Below are 15,652 nucleotides of genomic sequence, written 5' to 3' on the forward strand. Positions count from 1 at the left end.
GGTTTCCTCTTTTGGGTTTCTCCATCCTGCCGTCCAGACAGCACTGCCTTTGAAAACTGGGTCTTATATTAGTTAGCATGTCCTTGTCCAGGGAGTTTGTTCTCCGATCCCTAAGCACCTATTATGTGCCTTCATTTTGTCATCCCGGGAACTCATAATGATTATGTAGCCCTAGTTGTCAAAGAATTTTCTATTAATTCATTGCCTTCTCTTTTCTGACCTCTACTGAGGAAACATTCCTTGCCACATCCAAGAAAAAAGCTTATAAAACGCCTCCCCCCACCCCATCAATCAGGCCGTAAGAAAGTTACCCTTCCTTTAATTAAAAAAGAAGCCTTAAGTCAAATTCTGACACTTCTCTGGTCGTAATATACCTTAGAAAATTTATTTACATTAATTTATATCTTTGTGTTCATAGCTGTTTTGTCCATTTGGATTATAGATCACAATCTGGGCTGGAAGAGGGACAAAAACTGATGGGAGAAGAAATCACATTTATTGGAATAAACCTCATAGTTTCACCAGAGACTGGAGGAAGTCTTTCCACAACATGACAACAAAGCCTCAACGACTGCCCCAGGGTCACTCGGCAGCGTGGCCAGCTAGGAACAGAGCTGCAAGTCCTGCCTTTCTGTCTGCTCTCCTCATCAGCCGCCCACACCTGCTCCGGTGCTCCCCTCACCCCCCACGGGGGGGGGGCGATGAGGTCTGCAGGAACCTCACACAGAACCAAACGCTGTATAGTTAAAGCTGTGGCTGCAATTTCATCTGTAAACTTAATAGGATCTTAATGAGAAGTGAAGCCGCACGTGGGGAAAGTCAGCTGTGGACTTTAAACACGGCACAAATGAAGTTAGTTGGTATCACCCTACTTCATACCCTGCTTTCCCCCTGAAATTGGGAGGGTTTCAGGTCTATGTCAGTTTCAGGTCATTGTCAAATAATCCTTAAAAAAAAAAAAAAGAATGCTAAGAACAAAGAAACCAAATCAGGGGGAAAAAAAAAAAAAAGGCAAAAATAAAAACCTCTGACCAATCCAAGCCTCTAAATATAGCTTTTCCACTTACCTCAATGCAGATAATTCTAAGATATATATTTCTGATTCTATTCATTGCATTTAAAAGAGAAAGACCACACCAGGGTAAGCAAGGCAGGGCGGTCAGATGCATAATCTAATGACAGTGTGTGGAAGCCACTACAGAGAAGGCGGGAGCCCTGCCAGATGGTGCGGTGGGGCTGAGTTGCTGATTTCTATGCAGAGTCGGCCGAGATTTTCCAAGTACGGACAGCTCTTATTGAAATGAAAGTAGAAAATGCAGGACCACAGCCCACACTAAAAATTCACTTTAGTAAAGACAGAAAACTGCCTGCGAAAGGAGAAGGTATGTGGCCTTGCTCCTCTCAACAGAGAGTAAGAAACCTTCCTACTGCAACCTTTTTACGACTGGGGCTAAAAGCCTGTCAGTCTTTGCAAAGGCACACTGAACTGATGTCTGCGTCTTGTGCACTTGTTTTCTAGTGCCTGAAACGTTGCTTTTCTGAGCCATCAGATTTGTTTGCAACTATACACTTGTGAAAAACACGAAGAATCAGCAAAGATCAGCAATAAATGGCTAGTTAATGCGATTATTCCAAAATGGTAACAGGACCATCAGCATAAGGCACCCGTAGCGTCTCTCCACCCCCAGGCCTCTGTCTTACTAAGCACACGGTCTAATTTTGAAATTATTGCAGCATCACGGAGATGTCGAAACACATTCAGCCTACTGGATTTCAGTGAAATGGTGTCTAGAAGGAACCAGCAGTAATAAACAAGTTTTACCAACAATCAGAAAAGATGTAGAAGGAAATTGATAGGCCAGTGAGCAGCGGGGTTTTGGTTTTCTCTTTTGTATTTTAATTTTGTGGGCTCTCCAAATCCGCCACCAGGCTAGGAAGATGGTAAGGACAGCCACCTCCAGGACCAGGTCTAACCAATGTCTTGTAAGTAGCAGGCTGACAAAAATACACCTTCAGTGAACTGCACGGCCTTTGCTATCAAGCCCCACGTTGCCCCATCACTGCCAGGTGAGTGCAACGTAGGTGACAGAATGTTCCCGTGTTGGTTCTACTGCTCACCAGCTGGGGAACCCTTGAAGTGTCAAATCTTTCAGCTTGAAAAGGAGAATAACATCTTTTCTGCCTCCCTGTTGCAAGGATCAGTGAGCTCATAAAGGCAGAAGTGCTGGGAAAATGCAAAGTACAGACAAATGTAGTTACCACTATAGCTGTTAGAGTTTAGTACATGGCAACCAAACTGCCCCTGTTACTTTTTCCCTCCACCTCACCCCCATCCACTAATTCATCTCCATCTTCCCTAGCTTCCCTGCTTTGGTCTCCCAACAGCTCAGGCATACTCAAGATTACAGCACTTTTGTTTCCTTTTGGCAGCTACCAATATTTACCTGGTGGTTATCTGAGCTTCCTGGAGATGAACTACGGCAAAGTGTGTCTTTATCCCAAAGGAAATGGTACTCTTCAACGCACAGTGTGTCGCGTTGCAAGCAGTCTTGAGCCCACTCCTGGAAAACAACTCTGGGTCTTCCGACCGTCCGCCATTAAAGGAGATCCCAGCACTGAGCTAACTTGCGGAAATAAGTGTGCGTCGGGGGTGGGGAGAGAGGAGGGAAGGGGCGGCGAGTTGGTAGGAAATTTCTCAAATAAGAGTCAGGTGAGAGGCCTCAGAGTCATAAAGGCAAGACACGCTTCTCTAGTTTGGGCCAAAGAAGAAAAGGGAATGGTGAGCACGCTTACAAATAAAGAAAGCGACTAGTTTCATCACCTTTCATCCCCCTTCCTCATCTCTCCTCTACATTCCAGTGGTTTTCAACTATTACTGCACATTCAAGTCACTTGGGAACTTCTAAAAATGCCCAGACTACACCCCAGATTAACTAAATCAGAATCTCTGGGTGAAACACAGCCATCAGTAGGTCGTTACAGTCACCCAGGTGATTGCAATAATCAGCTAAGATGGAAAAAACATCTCTGTTCCATTTTTTCTCTATTCACTCCTCCCCCCCCTCCCAGCCCCAACCCCATACCACACACCTGCATGGTGTTACCTGGCTGAATCCCCAGCTAGGGCAGCACAAGGCAATACGTGGGCCTCGGAGCTGACTTCAAACACGGTTTTGCCATTTACAGGCACCTGCCCAGGTTCATGGCCTCTCTGAGCCACGTTTTCTCATCTGGGGAGTATAGGAGCTTATGGCAATACATGTGTAAAGAGTAGTTTCTCAATACATGTTAATATCTTTTTTTCATATGTATATATGATGTCACAGAGCCATTTCACATGTCCTCAAATTACTGTTTTTTTCTCACCTCTTAGGAAAGCTCCCATTCACTCAATGTTTATTTATTTCAAAGTTGATTACTGTAGGTATATTTGCTTATTAGCCCAAAGTGATCTGGAATTAGTGGGACTTAAAAGTTGTGAAAGATACTAGTTTGCTGGATTGCTCTGACATGAAATCGAGGTATGATGGTTAATTTTATGTATCAACTTAGCTAGGCTATGGTACCTAGTTTTTTGACCTAGGGGTCAAGTGCAAGTCTAAACGTTGGTGTGAAGGGTTTTTTTTAGATATAATTAACAGTTAAATCAGTAGACTCTGAGTAAAGTAGATTATCCTGCATAATGTGGGTGGGCTTCATTCAATAAGCTGAAGGCCTTAAGAGCAAAGGCTGAGGTTTCCTAAAGAGGTATCAATTCTAAATCTCTCTCTCCTGCCTCTCTCTGTAACTCTTTGTCTCTTTCTGTCATTTCTCTGTCTGTCTCTCTCTATATATATATCCATCCTATTGGCGTTCTCTCTCTCTCTCTACATATATATATATATATATATATATCTCACCTATTCTGTTTCTCTGGAAAACCCTAATACTCCAGGTGTCCTCAGAAGGGCTTCATAATTAACATTTGCTGTGTCCACTTCTCCCCTTTCTTCCTCTCTGGAGAGGGATCAAAGCTCTTTCCTTTTTTGCCTTCCCAAAGCCAGTGATACATTTTGTCCCCTAGAGTTAGATCAGTTTAAAATAAATAACTTAATAACAAAAACTAGGTATATAGTGGGATTCAGCAGTTTAGGTTTTCATTAAGATTTTCTAAACGTCCATTTCACGAATCTTAAGGGCCATTTATATGAACTACTTATCATTTATATGTGTAGCACATTCATGATTTCCAATATCTTTAAGTATGTGCGGTTAAATTGAGTGGCTTTCATTTGATACTTACCGTCTCAGGGCCTTCATGGTCTTCTGCACATGTCACTTAATCAACCCCAATGTTTAACAGCATTAGAATTCTCCCCTTTCTCAGTGAGAATGTTAGAACCCCCGTCTGCTCTGGTCACCACATGAAGTGAAAACAATAGTAGGAAATTGTGGCGTACAGAGATATTTTACTCAGCATTTTTTGGTAGGATATTCAGAGTACTTCTGACTATTTTTTTTAAATCCAGAGTGTATTTTCTTCTAAAATATATATATTGCATCATTTAAGGGAGAAACTAAAAATAAGATTAAACGCATTTTGGTGAAGTCTTTAGTAAATGATCCCAAAGATACCAGGAGACAAAAGAAAGGATGTTCTTTTCCGTCAATACTGGTATTAACTATTGTGCAATGAAACAGGTAATTTTAAAATTCCAGTTAATTCCAAAGATTTTTAAAATTTGCTTCTTCACTCAGCATTATTACGCTCCTACTGACCTGTTACTTTGCAATGTTGTGAATATTAAGTTCATTATCAAATTGTTATTGTCACAGGCTACCTATAGTGAGTTAATATAATATTATTACTATAATAACAAAAATATTTGAATTATGATAAACATTAAGTGCATGGACTAAAAATGTGCTACCTTAAATTTTTAAAAATTCAACATATGCTTTATACAACGTCAAAATAGTTTAAGTCGCACTGTTTTTCAAAAATGTGCTTCTGCTTATCCCATAATCCTTTTAGTATTTGCTTGGTAATTCAGCAAAACTCTTTAAACTGAATAAAATTAGGATTTTGTGCTTCTGTGTTTACAGAAAGAGCATATCAGACTAACAAATTTGATAATCTAAAAAAAAAAAAGAAAGAAAGAAAAACCTGTTCTTATTTCAAAGGTTCAAAAAATAAAGGTTATTTGCTATGCAGACCTAGACTGCTTGTTGTTTTTAAGACAGCAAATTAGAAAAACATGGCCAGAGTTAGAGGTTCCTCAATCAGATTGAAGCTGGGACTTTTACTCCAGCAGCTCTTGTTCCCCAAATTATATCTGATAATGTTCTAAAGTCTAAACATATTTTAGTTCAAAAAGGTTCTCAGCTCTTATATATAAAATGGCACTAAGTTTCCAAATATCAACAGGTTTACCCACTCTTCAACTGATGCTTTCAGAGCAATCTGCCACTTAGGACCTCTGAACTGTAACATCTGAGGAACTGAAACTTTGAGCAAGAATGTTTGTTTTGCATTTTCCGATGTGTAATCAGAATGGAGGGGCATTAATACAGGAGTTGATGTACTGGCCACTACCAAGGACTATTACTTCGGTAGAGTCATGCCAACGGAGCAAAGCTGACCATGTGCAAGTGAAACATAATTTCAGCCTGTATTGTGTGTTACATGGAAGAGAAGACCAATGTGTCAACAGACACAAGGAGTAAAGTATCTAAAATGGTTGCAAACTAGGAACAGCATTTATATTTCTCAATAATTCAAGAAAGATGGCGATACGCCTTTCTCTAAAGTAGCTAAAAAAATATTATTATCTGTAAAGCAAGATGGTGCCCATAAACTTAAAATTGGCAAAATCCCATTGAACTGCATTTCAGAGAGAGGAGGAACTTGAAATGGCAGTGCTCTGAGGATGTCCGCGTGGGTGGGCGAGCATATGTTGCTGCTAAGCAGAGGAAGCGGTACACCAGGATTTCTTCCTAAGTGCGAGGTCTTTATAAACTTACCCTCATGAGGGCTGTTTTAAATAGAAAGAAAATGACACACAGTCTCCAACCAGGCTTCCTAACTGTTTGGAGAGGGTTGCCACTTTCCCAAAACATTAGGTTACTGTGGGGGAACTTTCCAAAATTGTCAACAATTCCATTTTTAAACCCAGTTCTTCCTTTCCACATAAGAGATGCAAGGCAGCATGAACTATATTCGGTCTAGTAGGAGATGTTGAGTTATTTTTACAATGCTGACTCCTACCTGACAGTGGAAGACGTATTCTGGTGTGGTTTTCTTAAACTTCATGTTCCAAACCAAGGCCACTCCATCTGGCTCGTGGGGGGCATCTTCATTGTTGTTGTAGGAGGCGACCATCAGCTCGGGGTACTGAATGGAAGAGGTCACAAGGACGGATTACGTCAAGATGATAACACAAAATAAATCATTCTTATTCCTACAGGCGCAAGCTACATTACATACTTTAAATGGCATTTTCTTCTGAAGCTGTGGCATACTTAATACCAACTTCATGCCTCAACCCACTGTAGTCTGGCTTTTATCTTCAACATTCCACATGTGCTTGCCATAGACACCAATGACTACCAAACTGCCCACACTGCTGGACCTCTCTGTATTGTCTGACATTTGGGTTACTTACTCCTTTCTCCTGTGTTGGCTTCCATTACAGCCTTCTCTCCTGATTTTCTCCCTAACCAGTCTTTTTAATCTCTACAGTTTCTCTTTCTATTACCTATATTCCAAGGGGGGCTGTGTTCTGCCCTCTTTATGTCTCTGTCTACACATTCTCCCTGGGTGATCACATCAATAAATATAACTTTACTAAGCACTAATATACTGACAACGTTCAAATCTTTCTCTCTAGGCTTGATCTCTCTCAGAGGTACAGATTTTACAGCTTACTGCTTGCTGGGTATTTCTCAAGGCTGTCCATAGACACATCTGATGAGATGCATAGAAAAATGAGTTTATTGCCTTCTACAGAAACCTACTGCTCTTCCAACATTCACCTTGTGAATGCCTTGCACTAACATTACCTAGCTTTCCAGACCAGACACTGCACATTCATTTCTACTCCTCCTTCTTTCTCACCCCTATATACTGTGTTTCACTACTTCCTCAACACCTTTCAAATGCATGTTTTCTTTCTATCTTTAAGGTCAGAGCCTCCTAAATGAATTTCTTGTCTGAGTGAAGACAAGAGCTTTTTAAGCTGCTTCCTGCTCCCAGGCTTGCCAGGCCCTACCTTCACCTACTCCACTCTCCATCCTTTGTTAATATGACTTTACCAAATACACACTTGGCTAAGTCACTCCTCTGCTTAAAATACTTTAATCGTTCATCATTACTTTCCAGATAAAATCCAAGTCACATTAGATCCTTCATGATCTGTTATTTTCTACCTCCTCTGCTTAATCTCCTATAACCTGCCCTCTCTCCTCCCAAACCCACCTTATGACCTAGCCTCACTGGTCCAGTTCTGAGGTTCACAGGTACAGCCTCTGTACCTATGATTCTGATACTTATTCTCATTGGAATGCCTGTTCTGTGTTGGTTATATCATTAACTCATTCGTTAAGACTCAGCGCAGGTATCAGGTCCTCCAGATAATCCTAACTGATCACCCGCCACCCCTCCTTGCCTCTCTTCATCTCCCCTAGCATTATGTGTGTGCCCATTAAAGCACCTATCAAATTGTATTATGGTTTTTCCCAGTCTATGTCCATTACTAGACTGTAAGCTCTCTGAGTGCAGGGACCTGTTTTTACTAACCTCTGAATCCAAGGTCTAGTAAGTCCTAGCACATGATAAACTTGTGCCAAAATCTGTTGAATTACAGATGCTCTTTTTTATTTTAGTAACACTGTGCTCAGTGGAAAGACCTTATCTTCAGTCCTCTGTTGTCAAATAACGCCAGCAGTTAAAGACTCAAAGAAACACAACTAGTAAAATAACAAAAAGGACTCTACAGCAAGTAGAAATATATACTCACCACACACAAACTCTATGCTGAGTGTTATTAAATAAACTGAGGCTGATTCTTATGGCAGGTATTTATGAATTAGAGTACCTTTCATGGAAATGCCATCCCTATATGGGATTCCCAGAAGGCAGCCCCATTCAAAACAGCATCAGGATTATACCAGATCATATCACTCTTTGCTCATAGGCAACCTAATTTTTTCCTTCTTTTTCACTACACTGCATATATTTAACATAAGACTGTCCTTATAAATTCAAACATCAATTTTTTTTCTTATCAAAAATAATTAAACCTAAGTCTTCTATGTGGCTTTATTCACTCTTTGAACTCCCTCAACTTGAGAAAGCTGCAGAGTTACAACTTGCTAGTTGGTGTAGAGGAAGGAGAAGCCTACAAAAATACACATGTATGTGGCCAGCAGGGGAAGCAATCATTCTTTATTAGAAAACACTCCTCAGTGGATGCATCAAAGGCCTTTTTAATAGGTCTTTGATTCAAAGCCCATTCAAAGAAACTAACATCCAGATAAACACAGAAGACTCCAGACTGCCCATCTGAAGTTTAACCATGTCCCATGTGAAAAGGCAACTCTGTAAACATCAGCACCACTACCATAGTGCCCAATGGGCAGTCAGATGTGTCTAGAGTAACATCCCACAGCTTCACATATGGGTCTCATTGCTGGCTCCCACTTGCAATTTTCTTTTTTAAATTTTTTTAAAAATTACTGAATTGAAAACTCCTTTAGAAAACAAGGAGAGTTTTAGTAAATTACCAGTGAAACGCTTTTGGTGTAAGTTCTATACCGGGGCTCATAAGGCCTAAAGATATTGATTAAATAACTCTTATCTCATGAAAGTTTTTATGATTTCAAAATCTCCTCTAGTTATGTGTGTCTAAACATGACTAGTCATATTTTCTTATTTTCCAATAAAACGCAACACATCTCCAAACAATTATTTGTTACAAACCTTAAAAGTTAAAATTACAAACCCTGTATGTTAAAATCATTATTTTTAAGGGAATATGAACCATTGGGAAGTCTGGATTACTCAAGGGGCTGAATTATCTAATATTTAACCTTGGAAATTTTACCTGGGCATCACCAGATCTGCTCTCAACTGTTTGTTCTTGTAAAGAAATAAAATCATGTATTTATTGGAGAGAAAGGAACTAACATGTTTTAAGTGCCCATTATGTGCCAGACACTGAGCTGGATGAGATATTAACTCATTTGGTCCTTGCAATTCTCTAAAGTAAGCAACAGTTTTCCCATTTTCACAGATGAAGAAGCCAAGGGTCGCTGGGTAAGGAACTTGTTCCAAGTTATGTTGCTAATAAATGATAAAGTGAGACCCTGCTTGAAGTCTGTTTGGTTTCAAAGGCCACGTCCCTTGCGGCGCACAGTGGCATGCGTCGAAGTGGCCCCTTATGCATACCATGTATGCGCTGGTACTGGGTAAAATGAGGGACAAGAATATCAACGGTAACACACTTTGCTTCCTAGGAACTCATCATTAAGTAGCGGGAGGTAAGATACAGGCATGAGCAACTACCACACAAATATAAAAGCAGAACATGGTATGTGCTAAGGTGGAGATATAAAAGAAGTGCCGGAAAAGCACAGAGGAGAAAATAACCATTTTAGTTGGAATGGGGTGTGGCAGGGAGACATACTGGAAAGGACTTGAGAAGAAATGAGACTTGACTGGGCCCTGTCAGATGGGCAGGCTATCAGGGGAGAAGAGGGAGCAGAGTATAGACAAGGGTACAAATACTGATGCAGGTGATGTCTCTCGGGTATCAGCTTGGTTCACAGTGATTCTCCCAATCTCTGGCAATTACCTCAATACACAGGTGTCTAACTGCCCAGGGATAATTAATTCATTGCAGGGTTGATATGTGACCCAGCTGAGCCAATCACATTCTCGAACCTGGCTGCCATAAATTCTGAACTGAGGACACAGAAGCCATGGGCTGGCACGTGAGTCAGGTTATGGTGGCGTCCTATTGGTGAAGCCTCTCAAGATTTATACACCTGAGTCCCAGTTCTTCATCTTTTCCATGGGTTCCCTGGGTATCCTAGTGGCTCTCAAGTAAATTCCCTTTTTGCCTCAGGTAGCCAGAAGTAAAGTTTTCTTAATGTATGCAGTGGAGAACAGGTTCAGAACACAGGTTCACCTGGTTGGGAGGCAGGTTATGTGAAGAGATTAAAAAGAAGAAAGGGCTGGAGATGCCTCAGGGCATCCTCACAGAAGTCACTGAGGGCAGACTAGTGATTTTAGACCTTACTCTAGGGACGGCAGGCATCACATGACCGCTAACACCATTGCTACTACTACGTACACTACTGTGTCACATTTGTTGACTTTTCATGTACTAGACACTTTTAAAATTCTAAGTATTTCAAATACATTAAATTACTTAATATTCACAATAAGCATGTGAGCTAGGTATGATTATCATTTTATGAATGAGGAAACTTGAGCCAAGAGAAATCAGGCAACTTGCCCAAGGTGACATTGAGAACATGTAAGTAATCTCTACAAATATGCAACTGGAAAAAGTACTTAAAATGACCCAACAGTGTAGAGAATTGAGGTAGGGAGACGAGTTAGGGAGCTATTTCCTAACATAAGCAAGACGCAGAGGACATGACATAAAGTCAGTGTCAAATCCATATATAAGTGGATTTGAATTGGTGATAGTGGGAGTCTCTTTGCTACTATAAATTTGATTGGGTTTGACAATTAAATGACCTGTCAAAGATTACTTGGGCTTGTACCTTGGATGATGCCAAGGTTAGGGGATGCAATTTACATGTGAGAAGAATATACATGGTGGGAGTAAGATCATAAGTCTGGTTTTATACACATCTCTCAAACCTATCATGTGGTATATAGACAGTATCATTGACCCCCTGTGCTAAACAATCCTCAATGAACGGCAAAGTTGACATAATTCCCCAAGTGCCCAAATGTCTTCCAGGGAATAATGTTTGGTGGATATTGTGCAAATATTGCAAAGTTAAAGTGTTCTTGCTTAAGAAGCCCAGGAGAGCAAAGCAAAGTGATGGAAAAACCTTATAGTTTCTTCCTTTTTTCCCCTCTCTGTTCATTCTGTTCCACTCAAGAAATCATCCCAGGCAGAGATGCCTCGACTAGACTCCCAAACGATGCCGCTATCCTTTACTTCTTTCTTCATGTCGTTGGATTGCATCTAGATTTACCCCAAAACTCTCTTCATCTCACAAGCAGGTAAACCTGGTCATTTGAATCCCAAAAAATGATTATGCTGTAGGAGCTGAGGGTTCCAATTCCTTTTTCTTACAGTCCACATAAAACACATTTTTCAGAATTGCAAACCCCTTCCCCACAGTGTAGATGCGCAGATTACATAAAAATGGGGAAAAATAAATGTGGTCTCTCCAGAGCAGAGTTTCCCCCCTTGCCAATTTCACTTTCTGCAACAAAAACAATACACAGGATCCTGTGTGGAAGCAAACCCATTCATGGGCAGTAGGGCCCACCACATGCTGAGGCCAGGCAGGGACCAGCCCCGCTGATGCTGGCCCCGCTGCCTCCTAAGGGAGGGTTATCAGCCGACCCGGGAACTCAGTAAAAGCTGCCTTTGAGGAATGTGTCAGATAAGGTTCCTGTGTCACTTCCAGACTCTGAACAAGTGAACAAGCCAAGCTAAGTGTTTCCTCAGCCTTGATCTGATTTCTGTGCACATACCCCAGCATGCTCACAGACCACCCACACACTGGCGGGAAGCGGCAGGGTAAACCCTGCTTGCGTTAGCCTCCGCACCACCATGCACTGCGTGCTCTCTTGTTTGGATATAAAAGGAGAGTCAAGAGGAGAGAACACTCGCGCCCACTCTGTGGCTGTTGACAGTCTGGTTGCCGGGGGTTACACCCCTCTTCGGTACGCCTGTTCTCCCGAGGACTAAACGGGGCTCTTCACATCATCTGCTTTACTGCTCTGCCTAGAACACTCTCCTCTCCCCTCCATTTTTCTTAATCCCAGTCTTCTAAGAAGCCCTGTCCCACCAGAAGCAGATCCCAACCGCCACTGAATGCTGAAAGCACTTGCCGTCTGCCCCATGTCATTCAGCACTTAGAACCTCTCTCGGTTCGGATTCATAAGCCCTTTGGGGAGACCCTGGCGAAGAGTGTATGCCTTGAAGTGCTAGAAGACTTAGGTTTAAAATCCCTGCTCTACCGCATCCTAGCTGAGTCATTTTTAGTAAGTTACGTAGCTTCTCTGAGCCTCAGTGTCTTCAGCTACAAAATGAAAACATTAACAGTGACCGCCTCACTTGATGTTATTCAGGATGAAAGAAGATACTGTCTTCAGAGCAGCTGGCACAGGTTTTAGCGTATACAAAGCACAAATAAAAGCTAGCCATGATTATTCTTCTCAATAAAAGCATGGACTACACGACAGCGGAAACTATGCTGTGCATAAATGCCCAGACTAATCATTCTTACTTCCCTCATTGCTATTATGTCATTGTCACTGCAGGAGGGAGCACAGCACGGTCATCAAGGACATGGGCTCAGGAGTCAGACCACCTGAGTTCAAATTCTGTCCTCACCACAGTTAGGCTGTGTGCCTTCATGCACGTTATTTAACTGCTGAGTGCTGGGTAAATTGTACACTAGTTGAGTTAGTCATTCAGTAAACTGGCTTTTGGTAAATTTGCCTGCTTTCACTCTGAAAGCTACACTAGGGAGTTTCGACTTTTTTCTTACAGGCAATGCAGAGTTTTAATACAGGGAGTGAAATGATCGGATTTACATTTTTGAAAGATCATTTGGCTATAGATGTCCAGAGGCAATATTATAGGTGAACGAGTGTGGACTTAGAAAGACCATTAGTTGGTAAGCAATACTACAGGTATAAGATGATGAATATGTGAGAGGAGAAATGGACAGTCTGGGTGAAGACTGGGTCTGGGAGATAAGGAGAAGAAGGTGCTAATATTAATAGTGAAAGTTTTGCCTTAGGCCCTTGGCTAGGTTGTGATAGAGTTAACATGGAAAGTAGGAGGAAAGGATTTCAGCTTTAGGGAAATAATGAGTTAGTGATTAGTTTGAGACTCTAAGGGACACCTAATGGATCCATCTGGCGTGGAAAGTAGAATTCAGGAGGGAGGTTGGGTGGGGACAGAAACAGGCTGCCCACATGCTGGGGGACTCCACAGCAGTGGAAGAGATGGCCCTCAGCAAGCACGTCGAGAAGGGTAGAGGCTGAGGACATGACTACAGGGACCACAAGGGCAGAAGAAGAAGAAGAAGTCTTGGAGGAATTTGAGAACTAGAAGGTAGTACAGTTGTAGAACTCAATGGAAGGGTAACGTTTTTAGAGGTATGGTGAAGTCACTAAGCTAGATGGCAAAGAGGGGTCAGAGCAGATGAAGGCTTAAAAATATCCACAGGATTTGACAAATAGGACATCACTGGTGACTTTAGTGAGAGCAATTTCATGCACAGAATGGCCTGGCTCTTTGTCTGGGACCCAGCACGTAGTAAGCACTCAATGTAGATGAATAATAGAGGGTAAGATTTAAACTGAAACTTCAGCAAAATGAGAAAGCAAACCAACAGGCATAGACATTAGGGAACATATCCAGAGTAGTAGAGCAATTCTCTCTCTCTTTTTTAAACAAATGCCATGAGAACACAGTCAAGTTTGTCCCATCCCAGCAACAATTCTTACCTGGAGAGACCAGTCCATACAAGTGACTACTCGATGCTTGGACCAGTGCTCATCATAGAACTGACGACTGAAAGACAGGTTGGCTCCAGCCTGGACATCCCTAGGAGGGTTTAAACATCAAAGAAAAAAACGATGCTTCAAAATAAGGTTTTATCTCTACTGCTTATATTGAAAGAACGAAATGGCAAGAGCATGGCACACAATACTCTCTGAAGCCAAAGCATCGATTTAGATAGCAAACTCTGATTATAGAAAGACTAAAGATGGTCTCCTTTATGCAAAACTCCCTCTAACCCTGGCCCAGAAAGTTTCCACATGTTGTTCCAAGCCTGGTATGAAATGTCAAATTTGTTTCAGATTCCCATCTTGACCAGTTCTAAAGCATTCTCCTCCCTCCATAAGCTCTGCCTTGAAGCAGAGTTTACAAGAAATCTCCCAGCTACCAAGGGAGCACAGCACACTGGGAGTTTCTTTGATATAAATACAACCTTATCTGACCTTAGACCAGAGATGAACGCATGTTTCTATTTACCTGTCATTTCTGATTGACTAGCAGTGGTTGCGTCTTTGCTCAATAGCATGTGAAAAGTTCTACCCTGAGACCAGCCTGCTAAGGTGTGGGGGATTCACCAAGAGTCTTAGACACTTAACACAGGCCAAAAGAGCATCTGAGTGGAGGAGGACTATACTTCGGCCAGTGTTTACTTGGCTGATATTCGACTGGCCACAAAACCTCCTCTGAAGAACCCTGCACTGGTCGTGAATTTGCTCCACAAGACTGAGTGTTTAAATTGAGTAATGTTTGTTCTATGACAGGAGGTATTCAATCTGCATGAAAAGCTGCCTATACTGCTTGGGCTTCAGGAATTCCTCCACACTCTCCTTTTTTCTGCTTATTTGCTTCATTCCATTGCCTGGCACCCTGCCTCACTTGTCCTAGACAGCTCTTGTTCAGACTGGATGACCTGACTTCAAACAGTTTACTTGGGCTCCAATAAGCTGATTTCTTTCTTTCCTTCTTTCCTTCCTCCCTTTCTCTTGTTCTTTCTCTTCCTTCCTTCCTTCCTTTCTTCCTTCCTTCTTTCCTTCCTTCCTTCCTCTTTCTTCCCTCCTTTCTCTTTTCCTTCCTTCCTTCCTTTCCTTCCTTCCCTCCCTCCCTCCTTCAAACCCTTCCTCAGCTCCACCACTGCAAACTCAGGCAAGAGGTACATGTGCCTAAGTACTTGCCAGGAACCCAGAATAACACTGGGCCAGGTACCTAGAGGGAAAAAGGACTCAGGAAATTAACTGAGCCATAGAGTAATAGCTTTTAAAAGAACACAAACATCTTATAACAAGTATATTCAAAATATTGTTCTCACTTTGATGCCATCTAACGATGCTGTCAATTGTTCAGAACACTTTCAGAACTCCCTTTTGAAACTGTTTTAGGAGCCTCTGTTACAGTGCTTTGAGCATTCTCAATGATGATACGTTGTCCTTTGACAATGCATTTGAATTTTAACAGTAGTAAAATGTCAGGTCTGATGAAAAAGGCATGTGTTCTCATATTTTCATATTGTTTTTGGCAGAAAGAAATCAGTAGCTGAAAACCAGCTATATCTACCTCTTACAGAGCTTATGAAGTGCCTCCTGTTATCCCCATGAAGATGGCTGAAAGCCGCTGCCTTATACAGCGCATATGATACCGTCACTGAGAAAGTCATTTGGGGCCTTTTACTTTTATTGGTTGTTGTTTTTTTTTAATCTGTAAATATATCCCTGCACATGTGTTTCCTAAGAGGGATATACACATAATCTTACAGTATCAAAAGAGGAAAAAGTTTCCAGTCTCTGTCTGCTGTCTCCCACATCAGTTAAGTTCTCCCACATCTCATGTTTATTGTCTTCTGCTTCCTGTTTGCTTACACATCAGAAATAGATCTACTGGATATAACA

The 15,652-nt window shown here is 41.6% G+C and overlaps 1 protein-coding gene across 3 annotated transcripts in view; it reads right to left on the reverse strand.

The window, feature by feature from the left end:
* Window positions 1-15,652, reverse strand: part of DYNC1I1 (dynein cytoplasmic 1 intermediate chain 1) — a 341,842-nt gene that overhangs the window by 106,173 nt on the left and 220,017 nt on the right. For all 3 annotated transcript variants that reach the window (XM_064487554.1, XM_031454937.2, XM_031454935.2), the window contains 2 exons: window positions 13,715-13,814; window positions 6,248-6,373 (listed from right to left, as the gene is read on the reverse strand). In XM_064487554.1, the coding sequence (XP_064343624.1) occupies window positions 6,248-6,373; window positions 13,715-13,814 (226 nt within the window). The remainder of the gene's footprint in view (window positions 1-6,247; window positions 6,374-13,714; window positions 13,815-15,652) is intronic.

The sequence above is a fragment of the Camelus dromedarius genome, chromosome 7, assembly GCF_036321535.1.
Source record: "Camelus dromedarius isolate mCamDro1 chromosome 7, mCamDro1.pat, whole genome shotgun sequence".
Classification (NCBI taxonomy): Eukaryota; Metazoa; Chordata; class Mammalia; order Artiodactyla; family Camelidae; genus Camelus; species Camelus dromedarius.